At 41.0% G+C, this 23,565-nt stretch overlaps 1 protein-coding gene across 1 annotated transcript in view; it reads right to left on the bottom strand.

Annotated features, from left to right (window-relative positions):
- Nucleotides 1-6,460: 6,460 nt before the first annotated feature.
- The window catches only part of scara5 (scavenger receptor class A, member 5 (putative)), a 127,653-nt gene continuing 110,548 nt past the window's right edge, over nucleotides 6,461-23,565 (bottom strand). The window contains exon 12 of the mRNA XM_034698974.1: nucleotides 6,461-11,811. Within this exon, the coding sequence (XP_034554865.1) occupies nucleotides 11,678-11,811 (134 nt within the window). The 3' untranslated portion in view covers nucleotides 6,461-11,677. The remainder of the gene's footprint in view (nucleotides 11,812-23,565) is intronic.

Raw genomic sequence — 23,565 nt, 5'->3', positions numbered from 1 at the left:
TAGATTAAAAATAAATGAAACATCTTGGATATAACAATATTACAAGAAGGCCTTTCAATAAAAATATGTTTTCAGCTGTGATTTAAAAGAAGATAAATATCATCCTTCTCTCTCGGTCTCAGCAGATGTGTGTCTAACATGAGTCTGGTCTTGCTGGAGGTTTCTGCCTGTTAAAGAAAGTTTGTCCTTGCCACTGTAACTTGCTAAATGCTGTAAAGTGCTCTGCTCATGGTGGATTAAGATGAGATCAGACTGAGTCCTGTCTGTAAGATGGGACTGGATCTTATCCTGTCTTGATGTTGGGTCTTTGTTGATAATAGAACATAGAGTACGGTCTAGACCTGCCCTGTTTGTAAAGTGTCTTGAGATAATGTTTGTTGTGATTTTGTTATGGGCACACCTGTCCCTGATTTTCTCATCAGCACTGGCTTCTTAAGCTGCCACCAAACACTCCTCCAGTGCCAGATTATTTTCCTCTAGCCGCATGCTCCATGTCCCATTGTAGCCTTGCTCCTGAGGAGATTCAAGTCACACTTTCTGTGTACTTATCTCGAGTGTTTTCCAGAGGATTGATTCCTGGTTTTTTGTTTGTGAGTTTTTTGATAGAACCTTTTTCCCCCTTTTTGGGTGATTTTGTGTTACTCCTAGTTTTGTACTTTTTCTCAGTTGTTTTTACCCGCAAGGCGCTTTAGTTGAACCTTGGTTTTTTGCTTAATAAATAATTTTTTCCCTGTACTCTGCATTTGGGTCCTGGTCCTTTGCTCAAGCCGTAACAGATTTGGCACTAGATAAATAAAGATTGATGATTGATAGATAGATATATCTGTAATATTTGCTTTATTTTATTTTATTTTATTTTAATTATATTCTATTATTATTATTATTATTATTATTATTATTATTATTATTATTATTATTATTATTATTATTATTATTATTATTATTATTATTATTATGTTATTCTATTTTATTTTATTCATTTTTGTCTTAGTTTTGTAACTATCTAAGTACATTGTTGTATTTTTCTGTACCGTGTTTTGAGCTTCTGGAACAAAATAATGAATAAAGTATATCCAATCTAATCTAATCTGGTTTTGAAAATCTCAAAGTACGTAAACGTAAGGCATTTTGCTAACACTGAAGCATTAAAAACCTTTATGCATCTAGAGTCCAGCAGGAGGAGCCTTAACTAGTTGTTAAAAATCTAATGCACGTACTGTAAGATAAAAATGGGAACAAACAATGAAACACTGTATTCCCTGTTTTGGAGGATGCTTCTGTGCAGCCATTTTTATTTATTCATTTTTTCCTTCGCTGATCAAAAACTTTTTCCTGCAGCTTTTTGAAATCAATTAATGTACAATTGCAAACCCTGCAGTCCCCTCAGTGTGTTTGAGCTTTCCCCATACAGCCTTATCTGGACCTGTGCATATAGATATCTGAAACACTCCACAGACTTTGTACCATGCATGGTTGGGTACATGCTGGGTATAAGAGCCAGATAAGGAGATATTTGTTCTCCCTTTAGTGTTGGGACTTCACTCTCTCTGATGCTGAAGCTGACCCTGACCTCCCCTCTCATGATCCCATTTTTTGTCTCCTCTCCTTCTGCTGCAGATGTTCCCAGCCTGGTCTCTTCATTGTGTGGAGGGATAACTGTTTCATTATGAGGAAGAGGAGCAAGGAATGTGGTTTGATGACAGATGGATGTAGAAGGGAAGACTGGGACTATTTCTCTCTCCCTTTCTCTCTTTGACCCTGTTTTTGTTCCTCTGAAGGGCAATGAGCTCATGTTTCTGTCACTTGTCGTGGTGCGTTTTATAGAATAAGGACGGGTTACTCTAAAGGACAAAGAGGAGGAGGCCTACTGTCATGATCATGTGGATGTGAACATCACAGTATGAATTAAAAGTAATGATTCACATGGAAAATTAAGAAGATGGAATATCGCTCCTGTTGCTTGAAAATATGGCAAGAGATGGCTTGTTTATCAAGTTTTAAACCAGGGGCGTGTCAAAACCTTTTGGACTGAGGTCGCTTAAGTATCAATTAATCAATCTATTTTTTTCATAGCACCAAATCACAACAAACATTATCTCAGGACTCTTTACAAACAGAGAAGGTCTAGACCGTACTCTATGTTCCATTATTAACAAAGACCCAACATCAAGACAGGATAAGATCCAGTCCAATCTTACAGACAGGACTCTGTCTGATCTCATCTTAATCCACCATGAGCAGAGCACTTTGCAGCATTTAGCAAGTTACAGTGGCAAGGACAAACTTCCTTTAACAGGCAGAAACCTCCAGCAGGACCAGACTCATGTTAGACACACATCTACTGAGACCCATTTGGGGTTGGAAAGAGGGATAGAGGTATCATGTTTTACATAAACATGCAACAAAATGTTTGTATGTGTGTCCAAAGTCACTATTCAGGGAACAAATGAAAAAAAAATCTGTAAGGGTGGAAAACCGAGAAGGCGTAGTTTCCGTGACGTCACCCATCTGTTCCTTAAGCGTTGTTTTGAAGCCAATCGTCAGCGGGAGCCATATTGGAAATGCTGAAGTCAACCTAACTGCTGTCGAAACTCTTAATCTAAATATCTTATAAATTTCTGCATTATGAAAAAATTCACCCCTGTACAGTGTGTGCCGATCAAGAAATGATCTATTCAGACTACACTAGTTTTTTGAACCAGGCTGTAAACATGTTTATTTCTGCTGTAAAGATCGGCTTTTTTGAATTGGTGTGTATGTGGTTTCTGGTACTTCTGGAGCCAGCCTCAAGTGGACAGTCGAGGAACTGCAGTTGGCTTCAATTCTCTCAGCCAGAGGTTGCCGCTTGGTCCAGGAGCAGATTTCAAAACCCGTCCCGCCTCTGAAAAGGCTATTGGCCAATCACAGTTTAGCATTTAGATATATACAGTTGTGCTCATAAGTTTACATACCCTGGAAGAATTTGTGATTTTTTTGGCCATTTTTCGGAGAATATGAATGATAAGAGAAAAACTTTTTTTTCACTCATGGTTAGTGGTTGGGTAAAGCAAATTTTTTATCAAACAACTGTGTCTACTCTTTTTATATCATAATGACAACAGAAGCTACCCAAGGAAACCATACATTCTGCCAGGGTATGTAAACTTATGAACACAATTGTATGCATTAAACCTCCTGTCCCCACCTCACAGAACCAAGCACCAAACCTGGGGGGACAGAGCCTTCTCAGTAGTCGCCCCCACTCTCTGGAACTCACTCCCCTCCTATATCCAAAACTGCTCTGACCCTTCAGCTTTCAAATCTCTTTTAAAAACTCACCTTTTTAAGTTAGCTTTTAATTTGTGATTGTACAGTTGTTTTGTTTGATCTGTGTTATTTATTTTTTTTGCTTGTATTGATTTTAACAATTGTACAGTGTCTTTGAGTTTTTGAAAAGCGCTATATAAAATAAGTGTATTGTTATTATTCTTCTTATTATTATTATTATTAAAAAATAAATACTATTTATAATCCCAAACTGCAGACTCACAGACTCATGAACTTTAAGGAGCGCCCCTGCTAAGATTGTGAGTTTTTATTGCTGTCACATTGTGAAATGATGAGCTCATTAACGAGGGCTTTAGGGCGCCATTTCTGCAAAACTAACCGGGACTTACCCTGACCGAGTTCAGCAGGAGAGGAAAGTAACAAGCACTCAGTTTTAGTTGTTTGGCAAAACACAATTTAGTGGGAAAAAAATTGAGCTTTATAACTGTCCAAATTTAATCTAGTCCAAATTTAAGACACAACCAGATGTTAGCTAACACACGGGACAGATCATGTATTCACGATGTCCATGCAAACAGCCAAAAGAACCACATAAAAAGTCAACTTTTTAAGAGTTTTTGAACTAAAGTTCATGTTTTAAAGATTTCATTGATTAAGACGTTTTTGAAATCAAGGGTTTATTTCCACCATGGCAGAAAAAGTATGTTTATACCAAATATTTGTGGTTGTTGAACATCTTACTTCAAATTAGGACATTATTTCCTGTCATAACAGCCTCAACGTTTCTGTGAGGAATCAATTCAGATCCCTAAAATGTTTACAAAGTGAAACAATAATTACTCCAGAGGATTAGACACACGTTTTCATTCAGACTTATTAAGGTCATGGACACAAACACGTTTGAGCAGCACTTGTGCGAGACCACCCAAGACTGATGAGTCAATCTTCACAGATAAATTAAAGCTCCGTCTCTCCGAGGTTGTTTTCACTGGATGGAGTGAGTTTTTCTCTTCGTATCAGGAATCCAAAAGAACTGCAGCCAAAACAGACATTTCTCTGTGGTGCCATAATTCTGTTAATGTCATTCATTTTGACTATTTCTTCCTGTTTTTGTTTGCAAGACTCCGAAAACCAAACCTCACCGCTGATGGATCCGTCCCTGAAACCGAAAACATCCATCATAACTCATAAATACATGCGATGGTATGAGGAAAATGGAGAGACGGCTGCCTCCTTCATATGGAGCTGATTCTCAGAGGAAGTTACATCATGTGTTGTGTCTCTTGTTTCTTTGTTGTGTTCAGTGCAGAAAGAGGGGCTGGTGTTTTGGATGTTGATCTCTGGATGTGGCTCTACAAGGCCCTGTGGAACAGAATGAAGAATCAGATCCTCGTGGAACTCACTTGTGACGCTACTATTGGTCTATTTTAACACAGGGGGGTTCTTCAGCTGGGTTAAGAGGCCATACGGGAGTCTTAATATATGCTACACCCTCACTGGAACTCATTCAGTCCACCCGTACTGGGAGAACTCAATGCTTTACTCTTAAGTATGAAGATAAAACCAATGCAACCACAATTTTAAAGAAGCAAGATTTTATATTTTTATGCTAACAAAAGATTAGCATTAAATTTACCCACAGCTTCTCTCTACTTTCTTTAACTCTGTTTAGATCGACAACCCTCAGCTTAACTCTTCTGGGTCACCACTAACGCTCGAGCTGATGAAAAAAGTGGAGTATTTACCAGCTAAAGCACCAGATATTTCCCTCAGGAGGTGGTGGAGACCAAAAACGGAGCAAAAGAGAGACCTCATATTTGCCTGAATGTCTTAGTAATGGAGCTCTAGTGTAAGTTCAGTCAGAAATTCTACGTTGCATTCTCTCCTGTATTCTCTATGTATGAACTTGTGTTTGTTTATCATGTGTATTGCCTGTGTGTACATGATGCTGGTGGGGACTTCTGTTGCAAACCAAATTGCCCCTTGTAGACATGAAGATTTTCCAAAACCAAGTCCACATCCTCCATACATGCTCACTCATATTTTCCTGCAGTCATCCAATAGCTCTGCAATAAACCCTGATTGTTAGCCAATTATATCACTGCTGTCTTTTTAAATATGCATCTATCTTCCTCCAAGTCATTCATGCTGCTGTCAATCCACGTCCCCCCGTACGACTCCAGATGAAATTTAGCTATAGTGCTAATTCCAGCAAAATATTTAAATTGATATATACTACTGAAATGTTTATTAATGTGCATTGTCCTAATCAAATAAAATAAAATCAATAAACAAATCTGTGTATTCACATCCATTGGAAATACCGTGTCAACTGAAAACACACGCCTGAAACAGTTCCTCATTTCGCACCTCAGCAACTTATTGTTGACAGTATTGGATTTGTTTTAATAGCCTAGGTCTGTACATGCTGTGTGTACGTGCACATGCTGTATGTCTGCACATTGTTTCATTACACATAAAAAATTAGGAATGTAAAAAATCAGTGTCTTTTCTTTGGCATTCAAGGAAATTAGAGACTGATCTCACTGTGTGGTCCTTCTTACTGGTGTTGACAGACTAGTGGAGGATCAGTCTTGACCTTTGAGACTGCAGCTTCATGTAATTTGTTGAGAAGATCCTGTAACATGATTAAAACCCACACACATCCTTGTAAAACATCAGTAAATAAAAAGTGAAAGCAAACTGTCAAAGATGTCTCTGAAATTAGATTTGATAAAATCAGGATGTGATGTTTCTGAAATATACCTCCACCTAAACATCACCACGTGCAAAAAAAAAGTAGTCCCACTTGCTCGCTGTATTTGAACATTTTACTGTATTAAATGAAAAGACATAAATCTTCCTGGAGGAGAAAGTAAAACCACGCTGACCCGGGTCACAGCAGCCTCACGGTCTTTGTTCTGACCGTCTGCCATGTGTGAGCAAGAACAGGTGATCTCTCAACCAATCATTTCCCTCCGTCCGCCTCACATGTGGAAACATTCATACTTGTAATTAAGTTCAGAGCTGTCAGTCATCATGCACATCCACATGCTTCACTACTTTTGATCATGTGTGTAACTCTCTCTTTGCACACACACGTCTAAACCGACTTCCTGCATCCCTCTTCACCTGCTGACATCTTGAGTCTCACCTCACCTCAGTGTTATCAGGAAAAACAGAGTCCACCTGCTTAAACAAATCTACATTTTATTATTCCAGCAGTGCATATACAGCATTTAGTGGTACAAATCAACAGCACGTAAATCAAAAGGTGTAAGCCAAGTGAAGCAGTGTATCAAGTATCTTCTTGACGTAATCATTGATCTATGTTGTTAGCTCTGGAGCCCTTATGTGTGTTATGACCAGCACAATGTAATAGAACACACACACGCATGAATACACTAATGCCAAAGCAGCACTGTAAGGTCTTTGTACAAGCAGGTATGCTTTGAAATCAACACTTTGAAAATCAACACTGTAAAAAATGACACAATTAAGCGGTTAAGTGCACTTGGTGTAAAATACTCCGAGGATGAAGTTGCATATTTTCTGAATAAGTTGTGCAGATTGAAATATAGTCATGGGATTATTCTGGAGTCGTATCACTCTGAACTTGTCCTCCAAGTCCTCATGAATTCTCCTTCACATCTTTATTTGATCAAATGGCATTTTCCAACAAGGCTTATGAAAAAGGAGGCCTATTTTTGAGTGTTGGACACAGTGTTAGAGCACTGTTTGTATGTACATAATGCTCTCAGGATGGCGCTATCTTGCCCCCTCATCATCATCATAGAGGACAGAATGGTTAACTGTTATACCAGACATATTTTCAGGGGGTTTAATTTCTTTCTCATGACTTAATCTTCATATTTGAAGAACTCAGTCGCCAAAGAGTCTGACAATGGGTGTTGAAATCTCTTTAATCAAATGTGCTGGAGGTTCTGCCGCCATCAGCTGCTGTATTTTACACATAACATTTAGCTTCCTGAAACAAAACTATGATAATAGAGAAGAGTTAAAGGGAGTTATTAAGACCTGAAAAGTTAGTACAGAAGTATTTACTGTGGCAATACATCAAGAGAAGAAGGGTTGTTCTCTTGTAGACTTCACATCAGTTTGACTCAACGTGGCCCCCTGCTGGCCGTTAGCATAAATGCAGGTTTAGGGCAACACTGCAGGAGCTTTAATTTCCAGACATACAGGCTGTGTCTGAAATCACACTCTCATTCACTACCCCATACCGGGTGACTTATCTGTCTCCTGCCTATTGGATTAAAGACGTTAGATGTAAACATCCGCCACATGTTTGTGATGAAGTGCTGTGAAATACAACTTATTTCTACAAGCTGCATCAGGGAATGCAATTTTATAAAAGTTGAAGCACGTATTTTCCATATTTTTGCTAACTCAACTGGACTGCAATGATTACACGCAGCTCTCACTTAGCTTAATTAGCTTGCTAGCTAGTAGAGGAATGATAAGGACGTGGCCCATTTTATTCATTGCCTTGAGATAAACAACGAAAGGCCGCCTACAAGTCACAAGGAGAGGAACAAAATGACTAACTTATTCTCTACTTAAGAATATCTACGTCCTCTCTCTGCTGTAGACGGCCTGCTGCTGCGGACGTGCCAGCGGCTACACAGACGTGCCAGCGGATAGGATTACTACCATCCGTCTCACTTATTCAATCTCCTCTATCCATCTTTCCAACCCCAACTCAGTCTCAGCAGATGTGTGTCTAACATGAGTCTGGTCCTGCTGGAGGTTTCTGCCTGTTAAAGGAAGTTTGTCCTTGCCACTATAACTTGCTAAATGCTGCAAAGTCTCTGCCGTAGACGGCCTGATGTTTTGGACGTGCCAGACTCCAGCGGCGACAACTATGGTCTCCCCATTAGATCTGTTTTTCTCTTCATCTCCCTCTATCCCTCTCTCCAACACGGTATCAGCAGATGTTTGTCTAACATGAGTCTGGTCCTGCTGGAGGTTTCTGCTGCCACTGTAACTTGCTAAATGCTGCAAAGTGCTCTGTTAATGGTGGATTAAGATGAGATCAGACTGAGTCCTGTCTGTAAGATGGGACTGGATCTGATCCTGTCTTGATGTTGGGTCTTTGTTAATAATAGAACATAGAGTACGGTCTAGACCTGCTCTGTTTGGAAAGAGTCTGAGGATAACATTTGTTGTAATTTGCCACATAATATCCTTTACAGCATTATTAGAAGTAGAGTTAAAGAGAGAGTTATATTAAAAGCAGAAAATTAGACACATCAGTTTGCATGAGAACGCACTGATGTTGTAGGGAGATGCCACTGCAGTAATGGCTGCTTTTTAACTTTGCCTGTAGGGTAGAACAACTCTCACTCATAATTCAGTCAGCACCAACAAAAGGGGAATTTTTGAGCACAATGTGATTTAAGACACAGCCACAGACCACTTACACTTACACAAAAGTCTGTGATTTTGCAGATGCTGCTAAGTGACTTCACCAAATAACGTTTGCAGTATTTTACCCTGTCTGAATCTGGTTTCTCACCTCATTTCCCCTTTTTAAAAATTTCCCTTTCCCTCATTAAGTTTGTAATCTTTCGTGGTTAAGTTGCGGCTTCAGACAGAAACCAAACACAAACACTGAGGCGCTTGAACATGAGGTAGAGAAAGTAATTTGTGGTTGCAATGCCTTATAAAGTCAAATCCACATCCAAACATATATCCCTCCCTTTCATGGGCACTTTAACGGACATCATGTGTGCAGATTAATTCTATGAAAAGAAAGCGGGCCAATCCATTCATGACTTCTTTAAAGTAGGACAGCTGACTCGGACAGATTTCACTCCAGAATATAAAAACAGTGGGAATTCAACTACAGCTCCTCGGGGGGGAAATGTGAGGTTTGTGAGTTTGGCAGATTTTAAGGTGCACTAAAATGTTTTCCCTCTTCAAATATAAAACATGACTGGGTAAAGAGACAGACTCCTTCATACATCTTTTTTTCCTGATGTCTGTGTGTTGGATCAGAGGAAGAAGCGAACACTTGGGAGGTACCAGCTTTCTGGATTTGAGGGCAGCTCATAAAGATTAAACCCCTCTGAGAGAGGCATAAAACTGTAGTCTGTTATGGTTGGATTGTGGTGTGTTTGTGTGTGTGCATACACTTCCACATTAATGCAAGAACAACCCAACGTTTGGCAGGAAACACCGGCAGACCCGCCGCTGTAAATCGAGCAAGGCAGGGCAGGCGTCCATGCATCCATCTGTTTATACTCATCTGTTCTCCTTCGTGATTGCTTCATCTGTCAACTGCAGTGAAAGATAATAACCCTTTCTGATCTCTATGTTAGTCACAGATTTCTCTTCATTTTCACTATAAAAATATAAGGCACAAAGTCAAAACTCATTTGGTGATTTGCAAGCTCAAAGACGTCAGATGTTGAGATTAAAACAACTCTACAAAGCTGAATTAAATTGTGTTTGCAAAACATATAAGGAAGCCAGAATATATATGCACCTTGTACATTTTCTTAAGCTAATAACTAGTCACCCTTTGCCAATTCATCCAAGCAGCAGAAAAAGAACAACATAAGGAATTAACTGGATTTGTTTTTATGTCTACTTTTAGCTCCGTTTTGGTCTCCACCACAGAAAAGAACGGGCGTAATCTGCAAGTCCAAACACAACATTAAGCTTTGATGTACTAAAGATACATTTATGAATCTATATGTTTAAGTCATCTGTGTCTACAATGAGAAAATATTTGAAGGAGTTTCACAACTTTCATTAAAGGTATGCTATGCAACTTTTTGGACACAAGAGATGACACAAGTCAGCATTTTATAAAGTGTAGCCTTTTGTGTTCGTATATCAACTGACAACATTTCCCATATATTAATATGGACTGCCTGCATCAATCTCCTCCCCATGAGAGAAGTGAAGCCAAAATGCCACTGCGATGGGGGCTGACATGTAGCCCTGGTGGAGCAGGAGTAACCAAAATAAACATTTATCTTATGGTCAATCATGATGTCCCATCCCCTCTTTTTAGAATCAAATAACTAATTAAAATTAAATATAAATAGGGGCCGCTGGTGGCCTAGCGGTCTAAGCGCCCCACATACAGAGGCTACAGTCCTCGTTGCAGTGGTCGCCTGCATGTCCTCCCCGCTCTCTACTACCCGCTCTCTACTCCCCACATTTCCTGTCTCTCTTCAGCTGTACTATCAATAAAAAGGCAAAAAATATATATATATATAGATATGGGATAACTGCTCTGACAGAAAGCATGTTTAAGAAAAAATTGAAGTGTATTTAAATTTTCTAGTTTGACTCATGCTCCATCTGCTACAATGGAGGAAGCAGGTTTTAAGACATATACTGAAGCCTGTCACCAGGAAGAGCTCTGAATGTTTTGGTTTCACTTTTGGGCAACTGTTAAGCTGTCCATGTTTTTATACAGTCTGTAATCTGAATGCAGAAAGAACATGTTCCAAATGATACTTTCATACCTAAATGACACTACGTGATATTTTGTGGTTGTTGTGCCCACAAATTAATTATTTGCCAACAAAGTCAAGGAAACACAACTGTCATGGATGTGTGGTTACCGATGCATGAATTGAAATACTCTAAAAATGTGTTTTGCAAAGGTGTAATGGCAAAACTTCCTGTTTACCTGAAGTTCCATAGGGCACCTTTAAAACATCAAAAAGAGAAGAAGTTGTAAAAATGTGAAATTTGACCCTAAATAAAGACAAGTTTAAACTCCAGTCTGACTTCTTTTAACCTGCAAATCACCAAAACATTGTTTTTTATGTAATGCTATATGAGATAAAGGTAATAAAGCAGTACTGTGTATGTTAAGCATCACTCAAAGCCATTCCTACATAATACTGTGAAGAGCAGCTGCCTCTAAGTGAAAATACATTTCTCTCTGACACAGTCTCGTCTGTTTTTTTTTTATGTGCACTTTCAGCTCCTCTGCATCGTGAGAGACGACGGCTGACGACAGAAAACTCTGTGATGATGAAGTGGCTGGATTAAGCTGGAGGTCAAAACAGCAAACCTGACCCTGGATGAGCCTCTAAAAGCCGACCTTTGACCTTCAGTCTGAAGACGCTGTCATTGATCTTCTCCATGTAAGAAAAAGCAAAGTCTGGAAATATGTGCGCTTTCTCCGCTCCTCTCATTCAGTCTTGTAGAGAATAAACAATCATGTGCTCGATCCTGAAGAAGCTGCAGATTTCCTTCATGCACAACACGGAGGATTCTCGCAGGTTAATAGACAACGTTCTGCTTTAGTGATCCTCCAGCTGTGGCAGGCTGTTGTGCATCCTGTTGCTTCTTAAGAGTTTATATAAGGCACTGTTAAAGGAGACACTCCGCAGTCTGTTAGCATCAGGTCTACTGGAGGTTAAACAATGCAGGTCACTCCAGCGTCCTCCACATGGCCGCAGTTTGTTTTGCCCCAACCAGGAAACTTGCACTGATGGATGGTGTCCTCATCTCCTGTGCACGCCACGTCATCCATCCAGATCAGACCAGTGCCTGTGAAGAAGAGTGAAAGCGTGAAAGATCTGAATTTAAAAGACACTTTGTGATCATGCTTACTACATTTTAAAGAGACCTCTGTGCTGTATCATATCATCTTTCCATGATATCAAGTTCAAGGACAGTTCCAGGGAAACTTTTCTGAATAAAATGCAAAATAAACGCTGAAGAGACAGAAAATGTGGGGAGTAGAGAGAGGGGGAGATGTCATGCAGCAAAGGGTCTTGGCCAGGAGTCGAACCATCGCTCTCTGTGAACTGCAGCCTCATGGGGGCGCTCTTAAACTGCTAGGCCAACTGGTGCAATGTAAAACTTCTTGCAGCCTTAACTTAGGTCTGCAAAAACAACCACCAATGTTTAATCCAGTAGTTTTATTTTCTTAATTCCCTCCTGTGTGTTTTTTCAACTTCTTGCAGCCCTTATTGTTTTAAGATGGAACATGCCTTTCTGTAGCAGTTCGGAGCAAGTCCACCCAGACATCCCTTTCCCCAGCAATGCTTTCCAGAGGGATCCTGAGGTGTTCCCAAGCCAGATGAGATGTACAATCCCTCCACCAGGCTCTCTACCTTCAGGGTCTCCTCCGAGCTGAACACACCTGGAAATCCCTCTAAAGGAGGCATCCAAACCAAGATGCCCAAAATACGTCATTGGGCTCTTTTTGACGTAAATGCTTAATGACTCTACTCTAATCTAACATCGGACTTCCACCAGATCCATGTCCAGTTCCTCTCCGGCCCACTGCGGACAGAGCAGGGCTGCTCTACGGCTGTGTTAAATACTAGATTCTGATTGGTCAATACTTTGAAACAACAGGAATTATTTCTCAACGACAAACGCAACACTAACATCAGACTTCCACCAGATCCGTGTTTGCATCCGTCAACGCCCTATGGCTGCCTTTTCAGAATGGAGCACGGAGCAGGACCGCCGGGACAGCTGGAGTCATGTGATCGAGGTTTTCCCACTGTAATCACTGAATCAAGGATTCTCCTCCTCCTCCTCTCCTCATCCATGTTGTCTTTCTGGTTCTCTGAAAACCTCTGACCTGTTGACTCCAGGCCTGGCTCCGCTCATCATGACGGTTTGTTGTTGTAGTTAAGTGAAATACGATCTGGTGATAACACAGAGTGTTTTATTCTGAAAATTAACCGGATGTTTTCATTTTGTTTTGGTGCCTGACTTCCTGTCCCGCTCCATCTGCTCTGTTGGGATTGATGCGTCGTGCTCCGGCATCCGGCAAAAATAGAAGTCTTGTGTATCTGATCCGGAGGACTCCGACCTGCCGGATCAGAGCGGATCCAGTGGAAGTTAACACATTGACTAGAATAGAAACCTATCAGATCCAGTGCCGTGATGGATCACAGACGGACCGAACACGGATCTGTTGGAATTTGGCCGTAAGGCTGAGCCAAGACACCTTTCAAAGGAATCAAATTTAGCCACTTGTTTCTGTCATATTATTCTAGCAGTCACCAATTAAATGGCTTGTAATGTAGATCGACTGACAAATCAAAAGCTTTGCCTTCAAGCTGCATTCATAGACCCCAGTTAAAAGGCACAAAGGGAGAGGAGTCACCTGGCCTGGAAAGAGGGACACCTGGGCCCCCGCACTCGAGCCAGACCACTGAACATCTAGTGGGATTTCCTCCATGGGGCCCATTCAGGCTCAGCTTAAAGGAACAATGTGAAGCTGCCATCCTGTGGGCATACTACTCACAGGGACAGGCTCGGGGGTCTGGTGTTTATTGAGCAGGTGAAGGTGGAGACCCTCAGCACAGACTGGTGGTTTGTTGCAGTTGTCATTGTTAATCTCATACTTCAGATTCTTGACATTTGACAGACTTGTTTCATAGTTGATCCTGGGAGATTTATTTTGACTATGATGGGGCAATATACCAAGAGTAAGTCTTTGTATATGAGAAACCTACATGGCAATAAACTTCTGATCCTTTCTAGTCAAATAAGGCCGGGCAGACTTAGTGAAGCCTGGCGAGGCAAGGCAGATTCAAGGAAACAAAAACACAGCCGGTCAGGCACAAGTCACCACACTCAGCTGCTGCTGCTGTAAGGTAATCACTTAAGGCAGCGAGTTGAGTGTGGATCAACATTTTCATGTTCAGAGACTTCATTAAGAAAATCAACCTGAAACAACAAAAGTGAGTGGGACAAAAACAGGACCCTGAAAAGTAATCCCCAGTGATAATTGAGGAAATTCCTTTTCACGGTGCACTCAAAGAGGACCCGGGCTACAGTAAAGACTGCGGTTCCAAATGTGGAGTGAAATGGATTTAAAAAAAAGTGACTTCAAAAGTTTTCTTCATCAGTGTGCATGATGATCAATGGGGCAGCCAATTTCCTTTGAAAGGCCGGAAAAAGAATCACATCTGGACTCGAACAGCAGCGGTCCAGGTTCAGTGTTTCCCTTCATGGCTCGTTCATGCATCACGCTCCCTCGAGTTCAGTCAAACCGATACAACTGCAGCCAGAGAGAGTAAACGTGTTGGCTGAAGCTGCTTGTAGCTTAATCACAGGCTGAAGTATGAGGGTGTCCCATATACACTGGTCATAAACAATAGAAACCGTATACACAAACACATCCTGAAGCTTTTGAATACATGCTTGATGTCTTTATGTTGAGGTATGTAGAGAACAGAGTCTTTGTACCGTGTTATTACTGAAGTAAAAACCTTCTAGGTAACATGTTGTCATGAGAAGGTCACGTCAAGGACACGTCTGCAGCTGTGAGGAACTTTTGTTTTCCTTCTTTTCCAACATGTACTCAAACCTAAATACCTAACCCTACAACTTCACAGGTCTGCTGCCAGTGACTCCAAAAACAACACATATGACCCCTGACAGAGTTTCAGCAACAAGTGAACTGGAGATAACTGTGGATATGAGGTAAACACTGTGAAACTGTCAGCGTTCGGTTTAGAAAAAGTTCAAGGTTTGGGACTTTAGGTTTGTTTTCACCACAGGCAGGATCCCCAGTCTGGGTGACACCCTTGTTAGCTCGACCCATAGACTGTAAAGAAAAATGGACGCTGCATTTCGACCGGCTCCCATTGAAGACATGTGAAGCCAAAATTCCCCCTGCATCAGGCGCTGATGGTACTGTTCACAGGCTGCTATTGATAACTGGCTTGCAGTGGCTTCCTGCTTACAACAAGCTGCAACCTCTTGCCGCGAGAATTGAAGCCAACGCAGAAACCTTAAGAAATGTAGCTCTAGCGAAAGTTCAGACCAAGGGAGCCGGATGCAACCCTGGTGGTGAAGCTTTCAGCAGTGTGTCTGCCCCCTGGTGGCTGGCTGCAGTATAGGTCAAAAAATCCTTCTCCCCCATTCATTTGAATAGGGGAGCAGTCAAACTTTAAAAAATAAATACACGTGGTACGAATGTTTCTCACATCCGTATGCTGTGGTGATATGTAGTTAGTATTCAACTGTTTTGTGTTCAAGGCCTCTTTTTTCTGAAAAGTTTCTTTTTCGTTAGTTATTAGAGTTTAAAAAACGGGGATATACTTTCGGGGTTTCCTTTGATTCACAGCCGCCGTAGAGGGAAACTTCTAAGGACACACAGCGTCTTGTGACGCTACGCTGTAGGGCGGAGCTTGTAACAGTGGCTTCACAGGCTCTGGCTGCACAATGGCGGCGCCCAGGAGCGGGATTTTTTGGCTTCAGAACCGTACAACGGGAAGAGGCGGAGCAACGCTGTCCATTTTATTTACAGTCCATGGTTCAGACAGGTAGACTATAAAGCAATCACAGCAGTTGTTTAACTCTCCTCTCCCTCGTTCAATAGCTCACCCGCTTCCAGCTGCACGCTCCGGAGCTGTCATTGGTTAATCAGCGGCGGCATCCAATAGCTCAGTGGCACGCCCTTATGGTCAACTCTCTGCTGTCTTTTTAAATGTGGCTCTCTCTCCAGCTAGTTCCTTCTTGCATTGACTGTGCACACCCCTCCACCTCCCCATCTTCACCTGGTCTCTGCAAGTCTTCAACTCCTAGAATTCATCAACCACCACCACCAGTGTCTGGACTCTAGGGGGATTTCTTCTGCTGCCAAATTCACACATCCTATGCTCACTAAATGATCCCCGTAGAGTCCTTACACCAAAGATTTCTGTCAAGTTTCATTATTCATTAAGTTGTAATAAATAACCTTTAATCTTCAAATTGTGTCTCTCCTGATTGAACTGCAGTTCCTCGAATGATGTTTGTAAAGGGCTGAACATTTTGAAAAAAAACTGTATGACATAGTTGGCGTGTTCCGCCGCCGAGAAATAAACTACATAATGGAGCTCAGCAGGTAGTCATTGTCATGCTGAAAATGGTGAAGATTATTGAGTAAGCTGAACTCTGAAATTGTTCTCAGGCAGACAACTGATTCTTTAAAAGTTATCTTGCTTTTTGCCAAAATGTTAAATAGTGAACAAAAGGTTAAGAGCCTGAGTGAAGTAAATCGATACCCATGTTCCTTTACATAAATCAAACATTCACTCCAAGAATCAGTCACTTTTAAGAACATGTCTATTAGTCTTCTGATTCAGACAGTAAGTATCACACTGCTTCCTCTGAGAGTTGTTGATCAGATAATATCGTATCCGGGAATAAGATACGCAGCTCCAGCTGGTAAGCAGAGCCTTTGGCAGCGTAGTTGCGCCATCAACCTCAGTTCCTGTTTGTAAAACAGCAATCACGGGAGTGTTTCAGAAAGTCCCGGTTTTGCAACACTGGTAGACGGCTGCAGGAGATGATACTCAGCTGTGAGGGAATAAGAACGAGAGCCTTTTGCATTTTGTTGCACTCAAAGTGGAGCTTAGGGGTTAGAAATACAAGGATAGAGAAACTGTCTGACCTATTTCATGTTCTCCACGCCGAGTGAGCCCTCCAGCAGACGATACAGCATGGTAATATAACAGCTTTAAATCAATCTCCTGTTTAATTTAAATGTTACGTAATGCTTCCTGATGCAGCAGGATTGGTGCAATATTCCTATTATTTCTAATTACTGCAGTATTATGTGGAGGATGACACTGCGTAGTGTATCATAGTGCCACATGGTATCCTGCCGTGTTGTGTTGTTTCATTTCATGTTGTATCGTATCTTGCAGATGAAAGGGTTAATCCACTATAGCCAAGAACACAGACTGACTCATCAGTGCTGCAACATCTGGAGTCGTGTAACCTCTGCTGCTTTGCTCTGAACTATAATCATTTATCATTCAGGTGGGGAGCTCCGTCAAACACACTGTGGTGACAGGAAACGTCAGATAAGGTACTTCAACAATACGCCGTACATTACTGAGAAATGAGAACTTGCAGAGGATGATAAAAAGCACAAAATCAAAATTTCACATACCACAGAGAGGTTTAACCAAAAGCACTTGTTCTCCTTCAGGCCAAACTAAAATAGTTTGAACCCAAACTTTTAACCCGCCTCTTTATTTCATCTGAAAACTGGCACGCAGTTCAAGGCGTTGTCAAAATCAAGAATTATCGGCCCATTAGGACCAACTGAGAAATGATTGCTGTTGTGATTTGTTGAACAGTGTTTTCAGCCTATTTTTACATTCTTCAGAGTGGAACCTTTTGTTTTTCATTTGAGTCTGAGCTAGCAGGATAAACACGAGACAGACCAAGAGGTCTTAAAAGTTCACCATCAAACCTGATGGCAAGAGAAAACAGTTCTGCTGTTGATAGAGTCTCTGTAACTGGAGCGGGATGTGAATAACAGGCGGAGAAGTGGTTTTCCAAGACATAAGGATGTCACAGTGGATTTAAACTTTGACCTTTTAGGTTAAAATGCAGTCCCTTCAAACTGAGTGATAACTGAAGTTGAATTACTGTGTTGAGACCAAATATTGTATTTTAATGGTGCGTTCCATTTACCTCGAAAGCGGGGAATGAAGACACATTTGAGTCAACCGCGTTCTAGTTACAACTTGAAAACAAAGTCGGAGAGTTGTTTAGCCATTAGCTCACATTGTATTAAGCATTCCTAGTTAACACCAGGTGATAACAACACACCAATACTATCAGTGGGAGTCATTTAATTACACAAAACAAGACTTAGTGTCATGAGTTGCTTTTGTTTTGTATTCTTTGTTGTATTTTGTCTTTGATTTCCAGTTTTATTTTGTAGATTTATCTTTTTTCTATATTGGTTATGTTTGGTGATCCTTGTCTTCTGTTGTGATCCTTGTGTGTGTTTCTAGTCTGTGGTGTTTGCTGTTTTATTTTGTAGTTATTCCTCCCTGTGTATCTGCTTTAGTTTTACTTCCTGTGTTTTCCCACCATTTTGATTGTCTAAAAATGTGCCTTGTTGTTCTCACCTGTGTCCCCTTACTTATTTCCTCCCTTCTGTGTCAGTTCCTTGTCAAGTCTTACCCGAGTGTAACCATGTTTCCGGTTTTCCCAGTTCTCTTGTGTTTTGCTTTTTACTGGATTTTGTGTGAAGTAAGTTTTTTATTTGTCCCCAGTTCCTTTGTTAGCCTTAAACGTGACACTAAGTTGCTAACAAACACTATTAAAAGTACAGTGTTTCTACTGTTGATAACTGGAGCAGCCAGCTCTTGGAGATGGAGATGTATTCAACAAGCATCTTTGAACTTCCAACTTTCAAGACTGAATGGAGCACACCATATAATGGACGACACGAGTGTTCACTGACTGTGAAGCCAAAAGATTTAGAGCTCCCCCTTGTGGCTGGGCACAGTATAGGTGATAAACCCCGCCTCCTTTAGTATAACAGATGGAGTAGGAGTGAAAGTGAAAGTGAAATCAAAATACATATTTTTCTCAAACATGGTCATCATATTTAGTTCTTATCATGCTGATTAATTTCAAAGTGTTCATTTCTCTCAAAAGTTTAGTTATAACTGATTATTCATACTTATTTTGGCTTCACATTTCACAGTGTGCCAAAATAATGGCCAGTTGTCTATCTTATGCACAGTCAATGGCTAAGACCATCATATCACTGTCCCCTGAGCTTTAAAACCTAAGTTAGAAGTAGTTCAAGTGGACGTTTTTGTCAGTATTGTCAGTTTTAGTCCAAAGCATCATCACTGGCCATAGAGCATGTACTTCAGAGCTGATTCCTCCTTCAACTAAAAGGTAGGGAGTCTGTTTTTCGTGTTCTCTTCTAATTAAGTTTATTTTCTTTGTGGAAAATGTTCATCACACATAAATATAACCGGTGTTTTCATATTTCTTAGAAAGCATCCATTTCATTTCCATTCAAAATGCTTCACCGACATGAAAGTTTGAAGAATGATCAACATACCAAAGCATGCAAACACAACTTTCAAAATATTTGCACAGTGCTCTGTAACAGTAACACAATACCCCAACACAACATTAACATTATTCTGTCTACCATTAATCTGAAACGCCATATCATATCAATAAAACCAGCCAGTGGTATCCAGCCCTTTATTAAATCATTTCTCAAAACTGTGAGCCAAATCAGAGGAATGCCATCGTATCGCTACAATAACAATCTAAAAATGGAACATCGGAAAAAGCTCTCAAGATGTTCAATCAGAGATCTGGCTCCAAACTGAGCGAGCTGATAAATTTACTGCTCAAATGAGACGGCCAATTTTTCAGCTGGACGCACATTTGTGACCCGTATTGATAAAAACAGACAGAGCGGGTTCATGAAACATGTTCCTGAACGCTCCGCAGGACTGTGGGACAGCAGGTCTTTACATTTAAGTTGTTATTCTATTACATGCTTCGCTCAGAGGGTGAACGGTTTCTCCCTCATTTTACAGAAACAACACTCTTAGCTTGAAGTCTTTTAGCTAAAAAACGCTAGCTGTCATCACACCGTTCACTTGCCCGTTTTCAGCTGTCATCACCAACATTTGATTACCTCAGACTGGACCAACTGTCTGATGGATCATCATTTATCATTCTCAGCACATTTGTAATGACAGGAGAAACAAATGGACCTTCTTGGTTATAGCTTCAAAATCAAACATATGGTTTATGTTGTGAAATTCTTGCAGTTTGTTGAGGCGTAGAAATCAAAAATTCTTGGCTGGGTTCAGAAAATGATTGTAGATGTGACTTATGTAGGCAAATGTAATGAGAAGATTTGACTTGTGGTCTATAAAGGGACACGCACTCTTATCTCCATGTTCGTTTGACCCAACAATACCTCCTGTAAGTACCTGACGGTTAAATACTTGATTCTGATTGGTCTAAACTCCATAACAATGGTGATTAATAATCAGCAAAAGCAACAGCAGGGACATCCTGAACACAGATCAAATCTGGGGAGAGTAGTAAGACCCATTTCACCTCTGCTGCAAAAACATTAGAATTGAATATTATGGAATAGAACCAAAAGGAACAGACAGAATAGAGAAAAAGCAGAACGGAACAGAATGCTTCTGATTGGTTGAAACCCCACAAGAATTGCCTTATATATGAAAATATACCAATGTATCAACTAACAGGCCACCAGAGACGGCCATCCAACCTGGGAGCCGCTTCTGATTGCACTGATGAGAAACACCTGTCCCTAATCAGAGTGAACACCTGCACCACGCCTCCACCAGTCACTGCAGCACTGACACTACAACACCTCCAAAGACAACACAAACTTACTCTGTACAAAACAAACTTGTAACACATTAGAGAATTATAAAGAACACTAAAACATCTATACAAGAGTCCAAACTATGACAGGATGCTATAGCAGGAGACAATCAGTGTCAGCGTTAGCTAATCTCACACATTCACAAACAGCTGACAATGACACAAGGAGCAATTTGAGGTTCAGTGTCTTAATAAATATTCCTGCAGGAGTCCTCTTCACCTTCAGTGGAAATCTTCAGTTTGATGGGAATAATAATAAATAAGCAAGCTTACATTTTAACTTGACTGTGAATTAGAATGTACAGTCTGATGTTAATTCGTCCCACAAGAATGCTGATCAGAACTTTACAGCTGTCATGAGCCGCTTCCACCAATCATGGAATCAGAGGACTATTTTTAAAAATCGATAAAATTATCTTTATATCAATATCTAGTCACTGGGTTATATGTGAGTTAATGTATAGTGAATAGGTTTTCATGTTAATTAGAATTCCAACAGGGTGATCAAGACCCTAGGCAGATGGCTGTCTAACATGAGTCTGGTTCTGTCCAAGGTTTCTGCCTGTTAAAAGGAAGTTTGTCCTGCAGCGGTTTACAGCCTAGCTTTAGTTCTGGTTTCTCAACAAGGGAGTTGAGCTGACCGGCATCACCTGTGGTTAATACACCCACTCCAACCTCAACTTGGTCAAGACAGAGGCTGTCTAACATGAGTCTGGTTCTGCTGGAGGTTTCTGCCTGTTAAAGGAAGTTTGTCCTTGCCGCTGTAACTTGGTAAATACTGCAAGGTGGAATAATCATGGTGGATTAAAGCTGGGGTTGGCAGTCTCGGAAAACTAGCATGAATTTGAATGTAGCATGTCCTCATGACTCCGTCTAACCCCTCCCCTCCGAGCTCCGAGCTCCTCCAGAACGACGCCCCCCCCCCCCCCCCCCCCCGCTCACATGCACGAGCGCCGCTGACTTGCGACCATATGATGGTGACTGATTCAAAACCGGTCCTCAGCAAAACATTATCATAGTTAAAGTTAAAAACACAAACAAACATGGCTGCTGTTAGTACTCACAACTGTCATGCTATCATGCTAGCATTATCCAGTTGTACTGGTGACACGATATCAGGAGAAAAGTTATAACACATATAAAACTGTAACAGCTCTACTGTTTGTTAAACATGTTCAGTGTAGATGTTCTTAATTCCTACAGTGTTGACCGTTAGTGAAGGCATCAGGAGAGGTGTAGAGAGTGTGAGCGGGAGAGAGGAGAGACAAGAGGAGAAGTTCTTCATTCATTCAAACATTGATTGTTGCTTTGTTGGTTGGCGTGATCACGGCCGACAGTAACCGGTTATTAAAACTCAACGTGTTCACGAATCGGCTCGTCATCACTACAGCGTCCGGATGGACGCTACAGTACATATATATTTTCTGTAGGACTTACTAAATGTCATTAATTCTTCTGCTTGTCAGAGCCCCCGTGGTGAGAGCTTTTTAGACTCTGATCCGGACTACAGTCCTGAGCAAAGCACCTCATTGGGTCAGAGGGGACAGGCCCGAGGTCGAGCGAGAGGGGCAGTCAGTAGAGTCAGGGGAAGCAGAGGCAGGAGACGGGGACGAGGAGTGCACGCCGGGGAAATGTACGGGCAGGAGGCGGGCAGAACAGCAGGACGGGATTTGAATGGTTTAAAATTTTGGCACCCAAAAAATGCTGATTGGTTGGTGTTTTCCCAGGTTTACTCCGGCTGTAGATAGCAGCTTTTCTTCACTCTTTTTTAAGAACACATTATGTATTGATTACCATCAGGACATGAAGATAATTTTAACCAGTATAACAAAAAGTGTATCTAAATCTGACTACCAACCCCAGCTTTAAGATGATATAAAATTGTGTCCTGTCTGTAGGAGGCAATAATATAACACTGAGTACAGTCTAAGTCTGTGATCTGGCGCTATATCAATAGAGATTGCTTGATTGATTGATTGACACCAAATGCAAAGCACATCATCGTCTGCAAACACTTGCAACTCCACTGTACTGAGACTTTATGATCTCTGAACCCTGCTGCTTTATGTTTTGGTATGTTCCTAGTCCTGCCAGTTTCAGCTGCACCTAGATTTGTGGTTTTAGAGATCCACAAGGGGGCTACAAAACAGCTTGAAGTTTTTAATATAAATTAAATCTTCATTGAATGCATTAAGTCAGCACTGGAATCTAGAGCAAATAGCATAGGGCGAGTCAGGACAATTTTATTTACATAGCTGACTATCCTGAATGAAAAATGTGCTTCAAAGTGTTTGAAAGTCTGTACAACATGAGGGACTATCTATCATGCTGTTAACATTTGAAAAACATGAATAAACAAAACTTTATTTGGGCTTAAAAGGGAGGAATTTTGGAAAAAGCAACAACGAAGGAATTCTATCTTCCAGGGAAAGGAAACATAAATGATTTATTTTTCCATAAACATGCTTTTCTCTGTCAAATCCAATGAAAATGTTGCATTTACAGGCCGATATCTGAATCACAACCACAAAAATCAACAAACCATCGCCGCAGAAACAACCATATGCCTCCTGAATTCTGGCCTCACTTTACAATGTAACATAACAAAGAGGACCAGGCTGCAGATCTGACATCTTCAAAGCAGCGTGAAACAGCAGGCGCACGTGTCTCCATGCAGCCGTGCACAGGATGGAAATGAGGTGTTCACAGAGGGATACACAAGCCCCAGCTGCTGTGACCGCTCGGGGTTTGCTTTCGTGGACACGGACTTTTAAGCTGTTTACTCTGGATCTAAATGTACTTTACAGCCAACAGTGTTTGAAGACACTCAGGACCAGATTTATGACAGATAAGTGTTGGAGCGCTTCGTGTGAGATTGAAAAAAAAACACCTAGGGATGTTTTAAAACGGAGTGACTCAGTTTCAAAGCGATTTCAAGGAATTTGCACAAGGTAAATGATGCAGAATTTACACTCAAGCAGACATAAAACATCCTGTTCTGCAGAGCATCAGGGCCGTCCTGGATTTCGTTAAAGGCCATGTTTTCTAACCTCAGTAACTGATTCTCCTCGAGGGTCTACCTCTGCTTCTCCTCACTGATCACGAGGTCAGACAAACCTCTCTGCTCTCCTGTTTCTT

This window comes from Notolabrus celidotus, chromosome 13 (genome assembly GCF_009762535.1).
Source record: "Notolabrus celidotus isolate fNotCel1 chromosome 13, fNotCel1.pri, whole genome shotgun sequence".
In the NCBI taxonomy this organism is placed as follows: domain Eukaryota; kingdom Metazoa; phylum Chordata; class Actinopteri; order Labriformes; family Labridae; genus Notolabrus; species Notolabrus celidotus.
The sequence above is the reverse complement of the archived record's forward strand: the minus strand, read 5'-3'. Positions and strand labels throughout refer to the sequence as shown.